The 17,023-nt window shown below is 36.5% G+C and overlaps 1 protein-coding gene across 10 annotated transcripts in view; it reads left to right on the top strand.

Moving 5' to 3' along the window:
• The first annotated feature begins 4,005 nt into the window (after window positions 1-4,005).
• cadps2 (Ca++-dependent secretion activator 2) overlaps window positions 4,006-17,023 on the top strand; it is a 275,041-nt gene continuing 262,023 nt past the window's right edge. For 5 of the 10 annotated variants that reach the window (XM_069192478.1, XM_069192475.1, XM_069192474.1 and 2 more), the window contains exon 1: window positions 4,006-4,710. In XM_069192478.1, the coding sequence (XP_069048579.1) occupies window positions 4,384-4,710 (327 nt within the window). In that variant the 5' untranslated portion in view covers window positions 4,006-4,383. The remainder of the gene's footprint in view (window positions 4,711-17,023) is intronic. The other 5 variants (XM_015352518.2, XM_069192476.1, XM_069192477.1 and 2 more) reach the window with 2 other exon arrangements.

Genomic DNA, 17,023 nt, shown 5'->3' with positions numbered 1-17,023 from the left:
AATGTACAGTACTTCTTGTTGTACTTCTCGCATTTTGCAATGATCAGTTTGCATCATGAGTCTGTGAAAATTAGTGTAAGTTTTGGAAGGAGAAACCCTGGCTATAATTTACAACATACTTTCTCTAAGACCGAACTCTGGTACAGTCTGCTGCAGATTTAATGTACAGTAAATTAGGAAAGAATCTCAGTAAATAGTTAAATAAAGAAAGGAATTACACTTCAGTTTTGGAGAAAATAAGGGGATTTCACAGACACAGCTCATGAAACATTCCGTTTTTTAAACATGCACTAATTTCATTGATCAATTCACAGCTAATGAACTGTATCAAGCTCATTGAGGCACCAGGCTAATGAGATACCAAGGTACCTGCAGCAGAGAACCTGAGGTACAGTAAACCTAAATTATTTTACTGCTGTCAGTTGAAATGGGTTGGAAACCAGCCATGCACTCAAGGCAATATGTTATAAGTCTATGTCCAATTATCAATATGGATGCATTGGTGGTGATAGAGTACACTTCTGATTTGCTATACTGTACTAAACAAATTCAGTTACACTGGTGCCTGAGATTTGGGAAAACAACATCTAGGCTAATTGATTTATAGAAGTAAAACTTTTAAAACCTCTGCTTCTACAAATACAAAGGTGTCTCAGATATTTCAACTTTATCTAATTTAGGTAAAATACATTTTGCTTTTTTATAATTTTACAAAGCACAACTCTTTTTCTGAATATGGAAATAAAAACTTTCATAAATCCAAAGCTGATTTTTTCTTTTTAATCACCTTCTTAATTGTTAAGACTTATACTGTCATGTTCCGTTCTCAGTGAATCATATGCAGATACACTACATATTCTTTCAGTTTCTGTCTGATAATGAAAATTAGCTGATTTTCCCCTTAAGCTAATTTCATTTCAGAAAAGGTAATCAAGAAAGTTTATATGATTTCACCATGACTGGATATAAGAGTTGTCTTAGTGATGTTAAAATTGTTTTTAATCTTTGAGAATAATTAAGTTTGTGATTTATTTGAAGCTGAAATGATCCAAGATTCTTATAAAGCAAATTACATGCAAGAAGGCTAAAGTTGAATGATTCCACACAAAAATATTTTTTAAACATTATTATATTGTCAAGATTGTGCTTCCTTACTATACCTTAATATCAAAATCATGTTTACAGTTCATTACAAATATGAACTAAATGTTTTTATAGTGTAGCGCCCATGTGGGGTGCTGTAGCCTTGCGCATGCAAGACAGGCTGGGAACGGCGCCTGAGCAGCGGGAATAACCCCCTGTATATAGTGGGATGAGAGCTGGAGATGCCATCTTCCCTCTTGTGTCTGTGCAGGTCTAGTGCATTACTGTATCACCCCTGTCCCAATGTGTGTTTAGCCCCCTCAGCGTCTTTAATAAATGTCCTGCCAACCCGTGCCAGAGCCTCCGGCCTGTTTCTTTCCGTCGGCGAACCCCGGAAGTGTTACATTGGTGTGAGGTGTAGGATGGGATAGCCCTTCGCCGAGGATGGCAAATTTAGCGGGAGAGAGTGAATCGCATATGGCCTACATTACAGGTTGTGCAAGCCGACTTGCCAGTGCGGTGACGTCACCCTCCTTCCCTGTGAATAGCAGGGACCTCACCCGCCTGGCCAAGGGGAGATCTCCTTTTAGCTCAGCATGCTGGTTCCCTGTTGAGTGATGCCGGAGGCCCGGGTTCGAGCCTCATCGGTGTAGGGCCAACCTGAGGCGGGAGTGAAAAGGGCATATACCCATGTGAACCCAAAAATGCTACATCGGTGTCAGGAGTGAGACGGAGAGAAGTGGTGGAGTAAGAGCCCACAGAGAGGTCCCTTGCAGCGGACAGGCCTGGTGCGCGGGAGCCCTACTGAGGGAGGCCCCCACCAGCGGAGCCCTGCAGCGAGAGGCCGGAGTGAAGAGAGCCCCCACAACGGAGAGGCCTGGGAGAGAGGCCTTGGGGATGCGCGAGAGACCTACAGAGGGAGGCCCCCAGCAGCGGAGCCCCGCAGGGAGAGGCTGGAGCATGGAGAGAAACCCATAGGAGCCCGCAGAGGGGTCCCTGAAAGCAAACAGCCCCCTCAACAGAGAGGCCCGGTGCGTGGAGAGAGGCCAAGCGGAGCCCTGGGAGACCGGCCTGGTGCATGGGAGAGGCCCAGTGGAGCCCTGCTGGTGTGGTGGCAGCCCTGATGAGAGGCTCAGCGAAGGCTGGGGAGTAGCCAGCCTTGCAGTGCGGCCTGGAGGAATGGTCTGTATCGGTAGGACAACGCCCAACTCTTTAAGAGGAGGCAATGTAGCACCCACGTGGGGTGCTATAGCCATGCGCTCGCAAGACAGGCTGGGAACGGCGGCTGAGGGGCGGGAATACCCGCCCATATATAGTGGGACGAGGGCTTCCCTCTTGTGTCTGTGTAGGTGTGGTGCTGTATCTCCCCTGTATGTAACCCCCCTCAGCGTCTTTAATAAATGTCCTGCCAACCCGTGCCAGAGCTTCCGGCCTGTTTCTTTCTGTCAGCAAACCCTGGGAGCGTTACAATAGTAATATACCAGTGGAACCCTATAGATTTCTACAGAGAATTTTCACATTTCTATAGAAACCTTTAGGTAAACAAGATGCTATTTTCATAAGAAGTAAGTCTTAGAGGATTTCTGTGCTGCAATGCAGTGTGCAGTTCTCTACCTTCTATAATCAGCAGATTATAATGTGTAATGCGAGACAATAGTGGACAATATTTGATTTAAAAAAAAAATCCAAACCAATTCATCATTCGTTTTCACCGCATAGTCCAATACAGGCACAGTATATGTAATGGGAATGCATGCCATCTTATAGCAAATCCATACATTTATAATGCTCAGCTAAAAAAATAGATAAACCTGTCTTGGAGTAAAGCTTTTCTTCCACTAATTTAAAGCAGTGATTTAATTCCTACCTCTCAAACTGTGTTTACATTGTTTCATGCTATATTTGTGCCTTCAAACTATTTATTTATAGCTTACCTTTATAAACTGGGAAAGGAAATGCAAAGTATTTGGTAAATATAAGCTTCACGTTTTCTGAAAAATAAATTAAGGAACTTTACATTTTAAAAGTCGTGTATTGCTTAGATATTTGGATATGAGCTTTCTTCACAAAAAAAGATGGAAAAAAAGCCCAGATAAATCTAAAATCGATGACAAAGCTGCTCTAAACGTTAATATTTAAATATGATATGAAGATATCAAAGCGCATTGCGAGAAATCCGCTTTTATAAGATAAATTATATTACTTACATTAAATACAAGTAATTTAATATGTTATAAAATATACATTTATAATAATTCTAATATGTAATCATATTCAATACAGTCGTTCAAATACCAAAGTAAAACAAATACAAACAGGAGTTCACCTGAATGTTTTACTTATCAAAACCAGATTAATAAGGGGATGTTTACTATACTTTATGTGTATTCGTTTATGTTTGTATTATACAATATTAAAACATAAAGAACTCAATTGTTTATTTTTATATGATCACAGAATGTTTCATTCGTACACTGTGGACGCTAGATTATTCCGAAGCTCGAAAAGGTTCTGGGTTGACTTTATAGCTTGTATCCCAGGTTACAAGGAAGTGCCCTTGAGAACCGTTTGTATTTAATTGCTATTGCCTGTCTACGGCTCAGGAATGCGGATGCTCATGCACTGAAGAGCACTGTTTTTCCAACTAGAAAAAATACTAGAATAAAAGAACAGAATTGTACTATATAGATAAGAACGATACCTGAAATGTAAACGCATTTTACTGGAATAGTAGGACATCAGCCAAATCAGAGAAGGGGGAGGTAGTATAACTCATTCACTATTTTCTTTTAGTTTCGGGGGAAAGCATGCTGATACGTTCATAAGGGTGAATAGCATACGACAAATAATAAAAAGGTCAATATATTCACTCATTAACTGAAACAGTTTATAAGACAACATGAAATACAAACTGCTGTTTATTAATATACGTAAAACTCAGATATAACATGCATTTCATCGCCGCTGTACCCTTAAGGGAAAAAAAAAGCTTCCCACGTGTTGCTTGTTGTCGGTGCTACAGGTTGCCTACCTGTGCTCTCTACCACCACTTACATCTCTGTTGGTCTGTACTAAACGTGATCTGCTTACAGCAGCATCGGCAGAAACATTTTAGCGAACCTCCCAAGAGAATGACTCGCCTCTCTCAAAACTCCGCCCTCTAGGTTTGTGTTGGGAAACAGTCTGTTTAAACTCGACGTGTACAAAAAAAAAAAACAACCCACCTAAAGGTGCTGCGCCTGTTGATATCCTCGCCTTTGTAGTTAGTGAGCTGGGCACAGTTTTGACCAGTCGCTAAAAATGTTAGACCCTTCTTCCAGCGAAGAGGAATCGGGCGATGAGGTATTGGAAGAGGACCGCAGAGATGTCCCGCTGGCCGTCAGCTCACAGAGGTCCCTACCCGCACAAGGGCGAAATTCCTGGGATGAAAGACGATCACACACTGCCAGACCTGCGAGCCCCAGTCCTTCTGTCATCAGTGAGAAGGAGAAAGAAGAACAAGACAGGTTACAGAAAGAAGAAGAGATGAGAAGGACGAAACTACAGATTTATATATTTGTGCTGAGGTGTATAGCATATCCTTTTAATGCCAAACAACCTACAGACATGGCAAGGAGGCAACAAAAGGTGAGCGATGAAAAGCCTTTATTTTAATAATAAATGTCTTCTTTCCTTAACTTTAAAAGGACATTCGCTGTCAGCTGCTTTACCATGGTGACAATTAGGGTTTATTTTGTTTTGGCGTGCTTTATTTTTGAGTACATTCTTCACTATACTACTGAGTGCTTGTTGTTTTCGACCCAGCGTAATGAAAGAAAGTTGAAAATGTTTCAAGTTTCTTAGCAAAATGTTAGGTTCTAAAAGTAAGGTGTTTTTTAACGTACTGTATACACTTTTACATTACACCTATAGTGCTACCTGGTACTGTATTACTAAGCGGAAAATTTGGCAAATAAAGTGTGAATTTCGCACCTTTGATAGGGAAGGCTGTGTAAGATTTTATGACAAATGTAGCAATTGGCATATCAATATAATATTGATCTCTGCAGTTTGTATACAGTAGTATGGTGTTTATTTACTTGAAACCCCCCTTTTAAAGTTTTGAACATTTCTTATTGGTTTTGAAACTAAGCAGTTTAATGCTTCTTCATTAATACATTTTCTTGTAGCTGCAGTTTCCACCCTCTTTTGCCTGCTTAGGTTTTATAAAATTAGGTTTAATTTTTGCTTCACTGAAGAGACAAAATTGGCATGATCTGATTTTGCATGGTGTGCATAATTATTTCATTTATGTGGAGGGTATTGCTATAGACTTCCCAAGCTCCAGAGACATTAGCATCAATGCTATTTTTACTTTATGAACACCCACAGGCACAAAGATTTCATTTCCCCTTGGAAACCGTTACTTGCAGATTTCTGTTTTTATTGGGTAATCCCACATAAAATGCAAACACAATAGCATTACGTGGGTTAAAAATCTGTTTTTTCTGTTAATGCATGTACTACTATTAACAGAAAAAGATCAATTATATTTGTATTAGAACTACTGTATAAGAACATGTTAACCTGTTGAAAACACAGCAGTTGTGTACATCTTTTCAATTTTAATTCCTTTCTGAATTGATCATTTGCTACTCAGCTAAGTGAGTCCTTCACTGTTTTGAAGACAGAGAGGCTCAGGCTAAGGGGAATTATAGCCTGGGTAGTATGAGAATGCTCTGTTGATACAAAGATTTTAACAGTTTGGCTTTTTGTAGTGCATATACATCTGAAACAAACTTAGGATATATATAAACCCTCTCATATATATTTGCAGTACTCATCAGAATAAGCTAAGCTTCTACATTATAAGTTTCAATAAACTATTTTAGACCAAAAAACAAACAAAATATGTATTGACTTCTGTAACTTTCCTGAAGCTTTGATTTTGATTAATACTATGAACAATATCCTTTATAGAATCAATCAGCTATTTTTAGTAGGACTAAGTCAGAGGCTGAGTAGACTAGATTTTATTTAGTGCCTTTCAAACAGAGAGAGACAGCTATTTCACTTGTTTCCCACAAGTGAAAACTGTAAATTAAACAAAATTAAAAGCTGGAGTATTAAAGAGAGTTTTAATACAAGATTTAAAAGCACTGACTGACAGAAGATCTGATATGGCCTGGGAGTAAACAGTTGTAGTCAGGAGTCAGATTATTCAAGCTCTTAAAAGTGAGCAGCATGATTTGGAGTTGTTTTCTGAAATCCGCAGTGAGACAATTCAAAGAAGCTAAAACAGGTGGTATATGTTCATGTATCCTAATTGTCAAATTCCATGCTGCTGAGATCTGAATAAACTGCTGCTTTTCAAAACCATGATTGGTTGTACAGTATCAATAAGCAATAAATTTCAATAATCAAGCTTCAGGAAGACAAAAACACATTAGCCTTTCTGTATCAGACTAGGAGAGTTGCTAATTTCATAGCACTGTGAAAATGAACATCAAATGCAAAACATGGGTTAGAAATGACCCTGGGATTCCTCACCTGAGTTCTTGGACTGATTCCAGGGCTAATAGTCATTAATAGTCAGTTTAACATATTTGTGGAGTTAGTCAATATCACTTTGGTCTAGTTGGAGTTCAGATATAAAATGTTTAGTTGCATTAATTTTTTAGATCGTTAGATCATCATTTTTTAAATGACAGTGCAGATGGTGCTTGATTAACATCAGGTTGTGTGAGAACATACATTTCAACAACCAGTCAACATTGAAATGAATGCTGATGTTATACTTATGAAGGGTCTGCCCCAATGTAATGTATAGATACTAAAAACAATTGGACCAAGACAAAAAGCTTGTGCGACACAAGAGGAGAGCAACTTTGTAGAGGCGGAACTTTGACTAATTGGAAAAAAATATATTCTGTCAGATAAGATTTAAAGCACAAAGATGTAATACCAGTAATATCAACAACCCTCCATAATCTATTCAGCATTATAGTATGATCAAGTGCCAAAAGGAACATTACTGTTCAACAGTCATGAATGGCTAAAACAACAACAACAACAGCAACAACAGTTATCAGAAGATTATTAATAACCATAACAAGAGCTTGTTCTGCTTTATGCATTTATCTTAACTCATTGAACTGAACCCCATTTAATCTGTCAAAACGATGGTCTGTTTAATTTAAGTGCAAACACATTTATTCGTTGAGATTTTTAGGCCTTCGGATACTGAAGAAGCTGAAAATAACAGGCTTTGGTTTCAATTGGGATCCCTGTACTTTTTCTTGTTGCAATGATTAAAATGCCTGGTCTGAAAGATACCCAACCAGACTTTGTGCTTAACAGTTAATATATGAAGTAAAACTAGTTTAGAATGTCGATTTTGCACTTTGGGGCAAAACTAATTGGGTGGGAGACGGTACATCTGATCAAATATTGCAAAACAGTGCCCTCCAAAAATATTGGGACAGCAGGAGCAAAACTAATATATTTACCTTACATTCAAGCCATCTGTATTCATGATTAGAAGATTAATGTAAATGATAATAACAGTAGGGGCTGCATGGTGGCATGTGCTTAATTCAGTTGAACTCTCCAAAGTCTTTGTGTAATGTTGTGAGATGCAGCCACTTTAGGTTCTTGTCGGTTCCTGGGATATTCTGGATTTCGTTTTTTTAAGCACATAAAATGTATGCTTATTTAGAATTACATCTGGACTTTTTAGATGTTGGTAGTTTGAGATTTTCAACTATTTTTGATAAATGTATTGATAGCATTGGCCGCATGTTTTGGGTCCTTTGCTTGCTGCACAGTGAAGCCCCGCCCAATAGGTATGGAAGTATTTTGTTCTACATAAGTAGACAAAATGTTTCTTCAGATCAGGTCAGGTTCTTTTGGAGTGTGTTCTTTGGAGCTACAATTCTTGCCTTATTTGCTTTAACCTTTCCATCATTTTGCTAAAGGCTTATCTTCATCTTATCTGTCCACAAAACTTTGTTTCAAAACTCTCCTGGCCTTTTTTTGTTTTTCCAAGCAAATTCTGAAGCATGGTGGAGGTAATGTCATGGCCTGGGCATGCATGGACTTTTCTGGAACTGGCTCTTTTGTGTTAGCAGCAATAATACAGAAAATGTCTTTCTCATTCACCAAGCAGGATACCATTAATGGCTTAAAGTCAGTGGTGGCTTACTTTTAATCTTTCTCCCGATATTGCATCCAAATTCCTCTTTTAAAATGTTGATACCAACAAATAATGTTTTAAATTCCTCAAGTTTATTAAAAAGTATGGAATACAAAGTGAGTTATAATTCCACACATTTTCTAGGTTTTCTAGGTAGGTAAATGTAAAGTAATGTGTGAGATATACAATGCAATATTGTTTAGTGCAGATGCTACATTGTTGTTGTAATCCTGACAACTTCAATCAAAACAAGCTTGCAATGTATTCATTAAATCATTAGGAAAATTAATCCTTTGACAATGTAATGATTACATTTGTCATCAACAGAGTTGATCAGCATGGGGTCTAATATAAAAGTCACAGTTAGTAATGTGTGTGGCCACTGTTGGAAGAAATGCAAGCCAAGCATCTGCTACACATTCATTGCACCTGTTTTGTGGGATTCTGTCCCATTCCTCTAGCAAACTTTGCACAAGCACATGCCTTTTCACTAGTCTCTAAGCCCGATAAGCAATATGTCATGCCAATTACTGTATGTGCACACGTGCCATAACTCATATTCTCATTTTGCGAGAAAGTTATTACATGAAATAGATGCTTCTTCCAGGTCATGACTCAGGGGAATTGGATACTTATGCACCAATATTCCTCACACAGATATGCAAAATGAGTGATGAAGTGTATGGTAGTATCTGCCACATACATGATGTTGAAGAAAAAGCAGAAAAAGAGAGAATTATTAATGGTGTTGCAAAGTCTGTAATTAAGGAATTTAATACAATTTTGTTTGTGCCCTCTTGAAATTCTGCTGGTTTAAATATAGTAATTATGGATTAATACTGTATCATGTGATTCATAGTGCTTGAACATATTAATTTTGGATCTGTAATTGTGCATTTATACTCTATTTAGGAATATGCTGTTTTCCTAAGGAAGCCACATCATTTAATACATTCCAACCAGAAACAGTGTCACCTACTTATCCTAACTGTTTCCACATGGTAACCAGCTTCACACTCAATCATCAGCAAAAACATAACTAAAATGTGTAGTGAGGTATTCAGACTGCTATCAACACTTCATTATTGAAAAAAGTATGAGTTGAAACTAGGTAGAACAGCAGTAGATCTCATTTTGCAATTAACACATTTTATTTGCAAGATAGTGTGTTATGTGTGTGTGTGTGCTATCAGCATAAAACATTTTAAAGGAGAATTACAACATGAATGAATTTGTTAAGGAAATAAGTAGTAGTTAATGCTAAACATTCAGCCACATTATTCCTTGCAGGCCTGCTGGAGGTTATAACAAAACTGCACGGATGTACAAATTATACTTTAAGATATGAATATTCCTCTGAAAGTTCTGGCACATTGCACAGATATTAGTGAACATCATACGTTTTTTTTTACTGAATGATTTGTTAGGGATCCATAAGATACACTATGACAATACAAGCCAGCATGTGTATTGCTAATTTTTATTGACCTGGAAGGGCTTTTATTTAAAATGCAGCTGATTCAATAATCACTTATCAAATTCAGAGTCACAGTGGCCCAGAGCGTATCCCAGGAAGCAATGGGTGCAAGGCAGGATAGACCCTGGACAGGATGCCAGTCCATCGCAGGACAAAACACAAACTCAGATACACCTTCACACCAGGGCCAATTTTATAGAAGCCAATTAATCTACCAGCATGTCTTTGGACAGTCAGAAGCAAACCACGCAAACACGAGGAGAATATGCAAAGTTCTGTGCAGATAGCACACAGGAATGAGGCAACAATGCTTACCTCTGTGCCACCATGCCTTTGGAGACTATTTTATGATACAAAATTAAAGTAAAATAAATTCAGGTTGTCTGTATGGTTGCGTCTCACTTGATGCAATGTGCAGAGGAGGCTGAATGCCAGATGGAACTTAAATGAGCAGTTTTTTTTTGTTGTGAAGTTATCTGGGATACAATTTTTAGTTTTTTGAAAATGTATTTGTAAAACTATTTGGCCATAGACTAAAAATAAAATTTGCATAATGATAAATCAACCTTTTGCTTAGATATTTTCCACTAGTGTCTTCAAATTTGTTTTCAATGCTTTTTTCTTTAGTCAGGCCCTAATTAGCTAGTGTCTACAAAGTAAAATGAATTACCTGTAAATTTCAGTGTTTTTTGTAGTTTTGCTTTCATTGTGCAAATAAGAGGACTGAGAATAAATAGATCTGATTTCAAAGCATGAAAGCACAAATATTTAGGTTCCTATTTGATGTATCTGCCTACTTTGAATTTTCAGTGTTCATGGTGTTTTTATTGTTAGAAGGTGTACCTAAGAGAGTCATATGTTCTCCCTTTTTAATTTTGGAGATCAATATTATATTTGTGATTCACTATGACTTGAAACAAACATTAACTCTTGCTCACTTTTAAAATACCCATACCTTAAGTTCTTACTTGTACTGTATGTGATGCTATTTCAAACTTACTTGGAAAGTCTCATCAAACTCTAGATTAACCTTATTAATTAAAATGGATCTTATTTCCCTCGAAAAAAATAGAAATATTTAGCTCAAACCTGAGATGACATTGTATAATTAACAACCTTTTTTAGCTGATCATATTGGCATTTTGAGAGTATTTTGCTTTCCGGTTTGTGTCACTTTTTACAATTACCTTATCCTCTAAAGATGTAAATAATACACAAACCATGTGACACAGTGCATCTTGACAGTAGATTTTTTTTTTACAGTTTTATTGGAACTGCAATTGTTTGCATATTACTGCCACCTCACAAGTGCTAAGAATTTGGCTGTCCAAGCTTGCTCCTGCACTGTTAGTCCTAGGGGACCTGCTAGACAGTGCCAGCTTTCCTCATATGGTAACCTAGCTGTCAGTCCTCAGTGTTTGCCTCTGAGAATGTGCCTTGTCAGTTCAGTTCTCCTGAAACAGTCACACTGACAGGGGAAGCTTGCTAACCTAATAAATCAAGAACAAAGCCAAAACCATAGGAGTTATCACCAATTATTGTATATAGAGTTATTACTATGTGTACATACTAAAGGTAAACAGAATGATGTAAGACACTCCCAGAGGGTGTAGTAACATTGTTATTTCATGTTCTATTATGTTTATTTTAAAGATATAAAAGTACATATTTTTGGTCCTGACATTTTTGGTTACATTGTGCAAAGACCAGAGTGATCCAAATATCTAGGGGATAAAACTCCTAGGTTTCAGATTGTATAAATATCTGGTCTTCTCCATCTGGGCCATGTACATTAGTTAAACAGCTCCATGACAACTCTTCACACTTTTTGTGTATAATATTTCAAGTGTCACATTAATTAGTTCCACAGTAATCAGGATTGAAGTCTTTTTTAGTTTTGAGTGTGACCAGTCTCTTATAGACCATAATAATCTGTCTTGGGGGCCTGCATTTTAAGACTTAATACATTGTAATTCACCTACTCTTTCTAGTTAAACATCACAGGAATTGTTTACATTTTATATCTCACATTTATTAAAATTATTAAGTATATATGAAGGCCTAGCTTGACATGTAGTTTATGCTATTGGATCAGGTATACAGTATAAGATCCAGAAATAAAATCTTATTTTGTATCTTGGATAAAGAAATCTACTATATTTTTCATATCACAAGCTAAAAATGTAATGCTATCTAATTGAAAGTTAACCAAAAACAAGTTAAAAATCATATATTCTTTTTTAATAATGCAATGAAGAAGAGCAATACCAAATAGTTATAACATTTGTGGCTCTAGATACTGGTTTTCAGCTTTCATTTTTTCCTTTTGACTGACTCGATTTTCTGATTTTAAAACCAAACTAAACTAGACAATTCCGTAAATACTTCCAAATTTCTAATAACCTAATTTCGGTGCTAATGCAACCCCGGCACTAGTCTGGGGGTCATGACAACAGCCCCAATATCTATTCTGAGAGATTTCCATCATCAAATCATCTTTTCATCTAGTGGAAGGACAAAGCTCTTGTATATGGTAGCCAGAAATCTTTGGCTAGAGACAAGAGTTGCTAGTGTCTGCTTAGATGAAGAGTATACCACTCAACCCTAACAGTGCTACAGTAGGCACTCTTCTTTGGAGTTTCCAGCAAATGTTAACTAATCGTATAGACTGTGTTTTAACATAAGACCTCCAGGCTGTGGAACTCGTCCTGCTTTTTAAATGGAGGCTTTTACTGGAGCTCCAAGTATGTACTGTAAATATTCTCTTTACAGTGTTTTCTACAAATTATATTTGAAAAAGTTAAAATTTTGTCAGTTCATTTGGCAGATAAAGTAATGGAAAACTATTTTGTAGATGTTCTATTTATTTACTTGTTTAGTTTTCCAATATGTAAGCTGCAGATTCACTGCTCTGAACTGACAGAGCAAACACGCACTTGTCTCTTGCCGTATGCTCTGCCTTCTTATTAGTTCCATTTAGCAGTTTTGTATTATAATTATCCCCTGTGGGGCATATAATGAAGACTCATCAATGTTGCATTCATGTATTCATCAATCTCATAGGTAGATTTTGAGGATCCTTGCATGAAATTTATCAGATTGTTCTGGCGTGTCACTCCAGTTGTTGGAATAATGCAATTTGTGATGAAAAAATAAATGACCTATTACCTTTGTTTAACAAACCAAATGTGAACTGGTAAAATCTATATGTTAATTGTCTTGTCAAATGAGTTTTGTCTACACATGCAGTGTTTTGGTCAGTATATAGTATAGATATCAGTATCTTAATAATTATGTCCTTCCAAGTCACATGTTGTTATGTATGAAGAAGCAGTCATTAAGCCTATTGCATTCGTGTTATTTAAAATATGTCCACATCATAGCTAGTTTTAGTATTTTTCTTTGAAATCATTGAAGTCATTATGGGTTAATACAGTGCCTTAATAACAAATAATGCTAAAATCAAGTCTTACCTAACTGTGAAACTCCCCCGTGAAAACATTTTTTTTTTCATTTTCTTGGTATTTCGTTGAACATTTCATTATGTACAAGATCCATTGAATCTTGTATGTAAGATAGACAATAAAAAGTTTTCAAGGTAAGTGCCCCACTGAAATAATAGATGGCAAATTGAGTGGATAATGAACCTTTCAAAATCTGTCCTTCAACCTTAATTTTGGAGTCTGAAATGAAATGAACTTTTGTAAAAGAACTGAAAAGGGGGCAAACGTCAGAGTCACAATCTGAAAGAGTAATCAGACAGATAACCAAAGGAAATGACTAAATGGGATTTTTAATTGTTCTCAAGGAATTCTAGTAAATATCTAGAAGAGAACCTCTTGTATGTTTCATGCTGGATTAATATTGTTGCAAACAACAAGCTGCGCTTAGTCCTTTTGATGAATCCCACAGATGATCAGGGTAGTAGTTCATATGGTACAGAAGTCCTCAAAGGTGAAAATAATATGTTATTTAATACACCAAGTCCTCATTTTATTAAATGAATGTGATCCTTAATAGCTTTGCACACAAAAAATGTTTGTTATAAGTTTATATAGAAAACATAATGGTCACACTTATTCACCCTCCTGTTGCAAGTGTTTTGTAAATCCTCATGTGGCATGGAAGACACATCCTGTAGTGTGCTGTGTGGTTCTGTCACTTTTTAAGGAGGCTTTGTATCCTTCTGACCCTTGGGCTTCCTTCTGTGGGCTGCTTTCTTACATTATGACCTAACAGTTTCAAACAAGAGGCAGTCACTGGGCTTTTGGCTCATTTGAAAGCTTTCTTATGCTTAAGTTGTTGTGTTTGACCCAGAAATATTTGGATTGAGTACTGGTGACTGGGATAGCAAGTCAAGAGCATTAGTTTTGTACACAGTTAACCCTTTCTTTTTTTGATTTGGACATATGGTTTGTCCATTTTCCCGCTATGTTTTGCCAAAATAACTTGGTACTGTATATGTTGGAGTTCATGATTTCCCCTAGCTTTACAAGTGCTCCCGGACCCATAGATGCAAAATTCCAAAATAAAACAGACCCTCAACCCCATTACATTTCGCAATGTCCATGAATGCTGACATGAACTTCTCCTTCTTTACAGCTTTTTGTCAAAAAGTTTGTTTTTCATTTTATCTGACATAAGATGCAGTTCCAGTTGTCATTCATATGACATATTTTGGCATATTTGAGCTCCTTAATTTCAAGATTTATGCTCAGACATGGCTTTTTCCTTGTAAACTGGCCATGAATGCCACATTAATGCAGGCCACATTGAATGGTAATTTTCATTCTACCTGTTGCCTTCGGATTTATGGTTGCCTTCTAAACAGCTTAATGCACAGCCAATTGTGAAAAAATAACCTTTTGTTCTATGACTGTCAGGCGTGCCACTATACCAGTAGCCCTTAATTTCTTAATGGACACTTCAGTAGAAGATAGTAGATTCACCTTTCTGTGAATTCTTTTATAGCCATCCCCCAACTCAAGGACAACAGTGACCAACCTAATGTGTGTTCTATTATATCTTCCCCTGTTGTTTAAGTCATACCAGGCATGATATGTACAATATACTGAAACACTTATGTCATATTAATAATACTAAGTCAAAATTGTATGAATGTATGTTTAATTATCTTTTAAAATGTAATAATATTTTTGTTATATTTGGAGTTGTAGCGATAAGACCTTGCATCTTTGTATCTCCAATAAACAGCAATATCCAGGAATAGCTATAGATGGCTCAGGCATTGTTGTACTGACAGGACACCATTTCTCTTCACTAATGAGTTGAAATTACATAGAATTTTTACTGGCAGTCAGATCGGGGTCTGAAAATAAATGTGTTGTAGTTTTTTCATCATACTTTATAGCTGTCTTATGGTAATATGTTATATAGTGGGATAGAATCAGCACATAAAGATGGGTGAACCTCTCCATTTCACACTTAGACATAGCCAGGTACAGCTAATACAAGTAGATATTGATTATGCCCCTCCATAGTCACCGTACTGTATATCTTGGACAAGAAGTGAATGCAGCAGATGAATTGGCTAACAGGGTCTTTGGAATTGAACTTAACCAAGTTTGCTTGTTGCTTAATAAAATACAAAGGGTTATTGTTGCTCCTGCAGTGCAAAACAAGACTCTGCAAGACCCTGCCTCATATCTAAGAAGAGATACAGCTCCCACAAAGCAATAAGAATAGCTTCTGATTAGTCAGTTGCAGAGGTCTGTTTAAAGTGTCACAATGTTTTGTTACAGATGTTTATGTATATTAGATACAGCAATTGTCAACACAAAAGAGGTGTTTTAATAAGTGTTCTTAACTGTTTTTGAGGGGAATGTTTTATTATGTTAATTTCATTCATATGTTCAAATCTGTTTTTTTGACATTTTACTATTGTTAAACCAACCCCCCTTCAAAAAAAAAGAACAGGCAGCTACAGTATATGGAACTTCTAGTTTTCATGAATCTTTAATTCTTTTCAAAAAATTGTATTTTCATCTCTTGTTCTATTCGTTTATTACAACTCATTCCTTTCCTGTTGGGTTCTAATAACCAAATATTATTTTTGTAAATTATGTTCTTTATTTTCAGTAAACTGTACAGTACGCACAAAAATCAGTGAAGTAACCTGAAGTATTAGAATGTTGTATTTTTCCAGAATTGAGCTCAGTTCTGAAGATGCTTCATTTAATTAAACATGTACAGCAGAATATACACTACTCTGAACGTGTTACATTATTAGATGATATCTTCAGACATCTTCAGTTTCTAAAGTGTGGTTTGCAAATTACAACCATGCTTAGTGGTTATGGCTGCACAAACAAAAAGTATATCCAATATGTACTTTTCTGGAGCTCTTAATTACAGCTGATGTGTGTTTACTGAAACTTCCCTGAAAGCTTTGTTACACATTCCCAATTTACAATATGGTCATTCTAACAATGTGCATTTCTGTTAAGAGCTGATAATTTTTCAGGATTTATGCCACTGGCTGTTCTTTTATGTGACACAAATTAAGATGGTTATGTTCAAAACTGGCATTTGGAAGAACAATTTAAAAAATACTGCTGAAATGTAGCTAAATCCCATAATGCCAGGCACAGTAGATGGGTTTTTCCTAAGTATTTGGCCCTAGAATGAATTAAAATGGGGAATTACCCTTCTTTAAATATGCAGCAATGTCCTTCTTGGTTGATGTGTGTTGCAGTGATAGGCAGAGGCATGAGGCTGTCTGGCAGTATCAGTGTTCATCCTACAACTATATCAATATGATTTCCAGTTTTGTCAGCATCCCCCATATGTGGGCATGAAATTCACTAATTTGCCTTTATATGCTGATCAAAAAATATTACATGTTTTACCCTCAACATAGTCCTCTGAATTCCTGGATTATTGATCTTGATGCCAATGAGAAGTCCCTGTGATACCTCAGAGGCAATTAAGTCTAAAACTGCTCTTATTTTTTGCCATTTACAGAAATACAGTCATGGTTTTATTTAATTACAGCTTTGGGGCTTGCAGACCCCTTAGTTTTGACTTCCAAGTCTAAATTGTTTGAAAAACAGTTGACTGGATATTCATTGTTAATATGTTAAGATTGCTGATTTTAATGGGCATACTGATCTTTAGAGAAAAATCATTACCCATTACCCAAAAGTTCAAAACAACATCAATAGACATTTCAAATTAAAATGCAGTGAAACTTTTCTGGTACTGTATTATGAACTAAAAAAACTTTACTACAAATGATGTATTTCATAGCATATGAAATGCAATTAAAT

This window comes from Lepisosteus oculatus, chromosome 7, assembly GCF_040954835.1.
Source record: "Lepisosteus oculatus isolate fLepOcu1 chromosome 7, fLepOcu1.hap2, whole genome shotgun sequence".
NCBI classification, from domain to species: Eukaryota; Metazoa; Chordata; class Actinopteri; order Semionotiformes; family Lepisosteidae; genus Lepisosteus; species Lepisosteus oculatus.
This window is presented reverse-complemented; position numbering and strand designations above follow the sequence as displayed.